The 6931-nt window shown below is 45.5% G+C and overlaps 1 protein-coding gene across 1 annotated transcript; it reads right to left on the bottom strand.

The window, feature by feature from the left end:
- Positions 1-655: 655 nt before the first annotated feature.
- Positions 656-5535, bottom strand: LOC306792355 (bromodomain-containing protein 3-like; the record flags this gene model as incomplete). The annotated part of the gene is made up of 9 exons (XM_079289426.1): positions 656-2037; positions 2549-2823; positions 2915-3006; positions 3676-3840; positions 3960-4088; positions 4176-4229; positions 4315-4461; positions 4562-4686; positions 5226-5535. The coding sequence occupies 9 exons, from the start codon at positions 5533-5535 to the stop codon at positions 1934-1936; spliced, it is 1401 nt and encodes a 466-aa protein (XP_079145552.1). The 3' UTR covers positions 656-1933.
- Between the last annotated feature and the right edge of the window lie 1396 nt (positions 5536-6931).

The raw sequence follows: 6931 nt of genomic DNA on the forward strand, positions 1-6931 counted from the left end.
TTATGCTCAAATATGCAAGTGAGGCATTATCTAATGCTAACTTGCTGTGAATTTAGCAGAAATCTACAGACACAGATGGACAAAGTAGTAAAATGAACAGCTAAATGTGCATTTTGGATGTTTTCTTTCTACTAGTCTGAAAAAGAAGCAACGTTATAGAAGCAAAACAGCCCAGAATTTAAAGAAACAAAAACCTTTCACTCTTCTTTTACTGAGAATCACTTCCCCCCACACACACACACACACACACACACACACACACACACACACACACACACACACACACACACACACACACACACACACACACACACACACACACACACACACACACACACACACACACACACACACACACACACACACACACACACACACACGCCTAAAGGAGTTAAGCCCTGCGGTCCGACGGAGGAGGCACCAGCTGTTTGAACTGGTCAGCTTTGGGTGCGTGCCAGTTTTCTGCAGAGCAGTTGGCAGGCCAGCTGAAAGTGGAGTCAATGTTTCAATCAGGGGGGCTTTCTGTCACTGTGGTGCACGCTGTGGACCAAAGAGCACTTTACACCGACGCTGTCAAACAAAGACAAGGCCACCATTGTGCTTTTACTTTTATTAACAAAATAGAAACAGGAGAGCTTACGCAGACAGATGGAATATTATCTTATCATAAGTCAATTCATATCAACAGCAACCAAATCGTTTTAAAAAACATGGTTGGAAACAAGAACTTACATACGTGTTGTTTTTCTTTCATGCTGTGGTTCATTTACAACAAATGACATTCCTGCTGTGTGGGCTGTTTCTGAACATGGTTTTTCCAGGCCTCATTTAGTAGTTTGATTTTGTTCAAACGGAATACAAAATCGAAGTGTAGAGAATTGAAACACAGGTTTAAGAAGACAGCAGTGCATCGCCATGCAACATACTGGCAGGGGACATAAATAACGGTGGACACGATCTTCACTTTGATGGATGACTGGACTCAAGTCTCTGCAAGTTGACTTTCATAGCACGCCGCTAAGAAAGCCTGGAGGGGACGACACAGCTAAAGCACTGCATCATGGGGAAAATATTCGATGGAAGTCATTTGTAGTGAATAGACTACGCCGTGCTAAACACCGGTGAGGCCCTTCACAAAGGTCACGCAGTGGTTTGTTTTAAACTGCTCTGCTTGGAGCAATGATCACGCATGGCACCCAAAAAGGTGGAAGTCAAACGACATTTGCTCAGGAGGAGACTTGAAATAAATAAAACTAAATGTGTTAAAGGTAGAAAATAAAATTGTTCCGTGCATTTACTGCTGAACAGGTAAACAATTGACGTAGTGGGAAAATGTCTCAACATTCATTTTCCAGTTTCTTCCACAACTGAAACAGACAAGTACATAGCACACGTGTGGAGCTGTGAACCAAAATCCTTCTCCCCACCCTCTCCATACTTTCTAATGAACAAGACTAAATGTATACAGTATTGCCACCATAAAGATGAATATCCACACCACAGTCTCAAACAGCAGCCCTCAGAACTGTGCAGCGTGCTGGAGATTGTGACGAAATATACTTGTTCATAATCATGTCCGACAATAGAAACGTGCTTCTCTCGACTTGTAGAGCAGCTATTGAGAGCCGCCTCGTGTGCAAGAATTGGAGGTGGAGAAGAATATTTCAACGAGGTGTTTGAGAAAGGCCTGTGCTGTAATTAAACAGCGTGGGGACAGGATATTAAACTCAGATGTTGTGAAATGTGCCCCAGTGAATTCTTAGCGTCTGATAAGAAACACCAGCGCCGGATATTACGATTCATGAAGGAGTGAGAAAGGCCACGCTGAATAAAAGGAAGTTTCCTTTTCCAAATATTTGAACATAAGACAAATAGGAATGGTGAACAGGTATTTTGGTCACAAACGAAGAAATAAATAAAAACATTACAGCCGTCACGAGTTGCCGTTTTCTGAACTGGAGTCACTGGAGGTGCTGGTGGCCGAATCTGAAGAAGTGCTGCAGCTGACGTGATGAGACGCAGCATGGCTGCCTTTCTCTGGATGGAGGGAAGTGAAGGAAGCACCGTCACCAAATCAATTCTACAGACGCTGAGGGCATTTACCGGTACATGTTGTTGTTATCGATGTTTTGTTAGCACATTCATTTCAAACAAAAGGTGCACTCAGTGGAGTGCACATCTCCGCCAGGTGTGTGTGCAACAACCACTGCTGTAATGTACGATTGAACACAAGATTGGACAGACACAGAGGTGCACACTAGGGCTGGGCGGTATACCGGTTCAACCGGTATACCGCCCAGCGACTCATACATAGTTACAGCCTTAAAAACGAATAGAAGCAGTGGCGCCATAATGTGGTTATAAGGTGGTATTTCAGCTGCAGGACCACTGCATTGAGGCGGAAAAAAATACCGTGATATACCGTGAAACTGGTAGTCTTAAAAAATACCGTGATATGGATTTATGGTCATACCGCCCAGCTCTAGCGCGCGCGCGCCCACACACACACACACACCGAGGGAAGGTGGGAGGACGGCTTCCTACTTACTTTGGCGTTTCTTGAACTTCTTATACAGACAAGACTTCACGTATTGCTCCAGCTCGCGCAGCGTGGCCGGCTTCAGTAACTCGAAGTCGATCTCGATCTCTTCGGGGCTGGTGTCGTGCATCGAGGGCTCTCGTGTCTGAATGATGTGCACCACGCGGCCCAGCTTCAGGCCGGGCAAACGGTTAATGTCGAGGCTCAGCTGTTGCTTCTCGTCATACGTCATCTGCAGAGTTTCATCGTCCGAATCACAGACGTTGCTTCCCAACCACGACCGCCTGTAATTCCGAGACAAAGCCGTCAAAAGGTCTCTACGTGGAAGCGACATACTTTGACAATAGAGTCCTTCAGTTCTGTAAAACAGCCGACCTGGAGTTGTAATGCTGCCTGCTGTCCTCTTTCTGCTCCTTTTCTTTCATCTTCTTTGGTCGAAGCGCAGGGACTTCACAGTATGCAGGGAGCTGTTCGTGAACAGTTTGAAGCCGTGTCAACAAAAAACTAAAGAAATTTACTTTTTGTGGTACAGATGGTAGTATCAAAACAGTAAGAGCCAAGAAAAATAGCAACAGTAGGAAATCATGCCAGAGAGTAGTTTCTGTGTACGAGCACGTTGGAGTGAGAATAAAGACAAGGAAGTCTCACTGAGCTCAGCATGTCATCATTCAACAGTCGGAGAAGGTCTTCCGATATACTTCACGCATCTATTTCTCCCGGTTGTATATTTGAGAGCCAGAAAATAAATCTCATTGCACACCTCACGTTGCTTCCTGTATTGTGCATAATTTGTTGATAATATGATCCCATTGGGTTTATATACAGTATGATGCCAGTTACATGACCTGACGCTGCAGGACACAAAACATAATGTCTGCTCGATAAAACTCTGTCATGTCATCTCATGCGGAAATAAAGAAAAAGCATTCTGCTGACTGGGTATGTGGTGAATTTTAACTTATATAAAAGCTATATTTTCATTGCATTTTACAGGTAGCGTAGATGCTATGCCAGCATTTGTAAGTAAAGGCAACACTTTAGATAATTAAGCTAGAGGTCAATGAATCTATCAGGAAACCAGAGGCGTCGCAGAGCAAAGAGGAACTCTGGAGTTAGAGACGTGTGCAGATACCCACCTGATCTTGAACCTCAGCAAGTCGGCTGGGTTTGTCCCGCTCGTCCGCTAAGTCCGATATGTCGGCATTGTAGGAGCCGTACCCACTGAAACCCACTCTCTTGGCTGGCGATGGCAACTCCACCGGCTCGTCCGGCATCTTTGCGAACATCATCTCGAACACACCCTGAAGCAAACGCACGCACATGTGACGAAAGGAGGATCGAGTGAAAAATAGAAGACGGAGTCCTAAAAACAACAACAGCAAAACCTTTTTTAATTTGTTTTTGTAAATTCAAAAAGCACCTGAAGTTTGATGGCCTTAGCGACAACATCATGATGCGGCGGGTTGTATTTGTAGCAATTGGAAAAAATCAGCCTGACGTCTGCAGCGAAGCCTTGTGCGTCCTGGTACTCTCCTCCATCCATCTTTTTCTGGAAACGGAAAGAAAGTCATCAAGACAACAACCGTCATGCCCGTGAGATGAACCACGCAGGGGGATGTACTTGCACGGCTCGTACCTTCACAGTGCTCAGATCCATGGGGTATTTGATGATGAGGTGGTAGTCGTGGAGCTGCAGAGTCGACGGGCTTGTAGAACGGCCAGGCGTACCCCAGGTATTTCTTGGACAGCATTTCCTTCAGGATATCGTTGCAGACCTGGAGCTGTTCGGTTTCTTGTTCCGGCAGCTCCTTCTCTCGGCCCGCGCTGTCCCGTCTCCTCTTGCTTCCTGAGGAATCACTCAAACTGGTTACGGCCGCTGTGGAGGGATCAGCGGCGGCGTCCACCTTCCGCTTTAGCCCTTTCTTCTCCAATGAAACACAAAAACAACACCACAATAAGAGGAAACTATCCTCATCATCTGCGAATTCAACCGAATAGGAAGAGACGTAAACGGCGACTCACTTTTGTGGCGGTCTGTGACGGGTGTTTGGGCACCGAGGACGAGCTGGAGGGCGTGTTGCTGAGGCTCGGCTGAGTTGTGGGCGTCGCAGCTGAAGGACATGTGGTCACGGCTCCGTTCTGCCCACCTGCAGACGTGGATCAAACACAAACACGGGGCATTTTCAGTGATGGTGGAGCTGGTATGAAAGACAGGGCATCGCAGCATTCAACACCAATAACACAAATAGCAGCCGACAATTTTGCCAAATGCGACTGAACCATGCTAACCGATCGTTCAACTGTCGGAAAGAAAGAAAAGTACGTATTGTCATCCAACCTGCATATGCTACCACGTGACGTGACGTGACTCCGGGGGTGTGTTCAGTTATTCCACAACATCACCGAGAGCAGCTTATTCAAAATACGCTGGTTTTGTGTCTCTTTGTGGTCGTTTTGTGTCACAGTGGTCGTTTTGTGTCTCTGTGGTCGTTTTGTGTCACATAGTGGTCGTTTTGTGTCTCTTTGTGGTCGTTTTGTGTCTCTTTGTGGTAGTTTTGCTTCACATAGTGGTCGTTTTGTGTCTCTTTGTGGTCGTTTTGTGTCTCTGTGGTCGTTTTGTGTCACTTCTCGCTTGTTGTGCATCTCTGTGGTCGTTTTGAGTCTCTTTGTGGTCGTTTTGCATCACATAGTGGCGGTTTTGCGTGTCTGTGGTCGTTTTGCATCAGATAGTGGCGGTTTTGCGTCTCTTTGTGGCCGTTTTGCGTCACATAGTGGCGGTTTTGCGTCTCTTTGTGGCAGTTTTGCGTCACATAGTGCCGGTTTTGCATCACATAGTGGCGGTTTTGCATCACATAGTGGCGGTTTTGCATCACATAGTGGCCGTTTTGCATCACATAGTGGCCGTTTTGCATCTCTTTGTGGTCGTTTTGCTTCACATCGTGGCGGTTTTGCATCTCTTTGTGGTCGTTTTGCTTCACATCGTGGCGGTTTTGCATCTCTTTGTGGCGGTTTTGCATCACATAGTGGCGGTGTTGCATCTCTTTGTGGCGGTTTTGCATCACATAGTGGCGGTGTTGCATCTCTTTGTGGTCGTTTTGCTTCACATCGTGGCGGTTTTGCATCTCTTTGTGGTCGTTTTGCTTCACATAGTGGCGGTTTTGCATCTCTTTGTGGCCGTTTTGCATCACATCGTGGCGGTTTTGCATCTCTTTGTGGCCGTTTTGCATCACATCGTGGCGGTTTTGCATCTCTTTGTGGTCGTTTTGCATCACATAGTGGCGGTTTGCGTCTCTTTGTGGTCGTTTTGCATCACATAGTGGCGGTTTTGCGTCTCTTTGTGGTCATTTACATGAGCTGAAAGCTTTCAGAGGCACACCTCGTCATCTGAATGGAATATTTCCCTCTTTGAGATCAATGACAGCATAGCATCACATGGCAATATGAATAGCGAGTCAATAAAGTCAGTTTTCACCCGTGTATCTATTAAACAATAACCGTAGAGCAGGATGTCGCTGTGGTCGAGGGGTTGAAATGTTAACTACCACTTGATTATGTATTAAGAGCAAAAAACACTCGCGTAAAGTCCGACATAATATCAATTTATTGTCCGGCAGGTGCTTCTGCTCAAGTCCCATTTCCTCTTCTCTTCGTCCCCAAATTAAAATAACCAGGAAGTAAGAAGGCTGAATTTGCTGAATTACAGAATGAACTTTAACCTCTGCGGTGCAGTCCTTTATCTGCTTTTTGGAACGGGCTATTAAGCGAGCACTCGTCTCCTCTCCTTGTTTATCAGAGTGATTCAACGGCATTGTTTGTCTTTTATTTTTCTAACCAGTTGCTGTCAAAGTTGACATTGTTTCTGCTTTAATTACACAGAAATGCAAGACAATGGGTTTCAGTTCCTCAAATGTCATGATCTAAATGCTATCTAGTGCTATAGATCTAAATGTGTTAAGTTGTTTTACAAAGAGACAGATGTTCACACCTGGATATCCACACGAGAATGATATAGCTGTAAACGGTGGAGGTTTATAGTAACCATGAAGCACTGTGGAAAAGTAAAGGATGTCTTTTATTTTCATCAAGTAACATATCAAAATGAACAGTAGAAGTATATATTCTTTTACAGCCCTTGTTAAACGCTCACCCAATCTTTTCATGTGCTGAATGTCAAGCGACCACTGCGCTGTGGAAGCCAGCAGCACAGAGGCATGAACACACCTGTAAGCACATCTCAGCTGTTCAAACACTGTTCCTCTTAAGACATTAAGGATATCTAGACGTTCTGTTTGAACAGCTGACAACAGCAGTTCCCAACGCTCTTACGTCTGTTTGGAGCGAGGAAAGAGGAGGCTGCCCGGGGAACGCATGAGCAAGACTTTTACCGGACAG

Source organism: Melanostigma gelatinosum, assembly GCF_949748355.1.
Source record: "Melanostigma gelatinosum genome assembly, chromosome: 18".
Classification (NCBI taxonomy): domain Eukaryota; kingdom Metazoa; phylum Chordata; class Actinopteri; order Perciformes; family Zoarcidae; genus Melanostigma; species Melanostigma gelatinosum.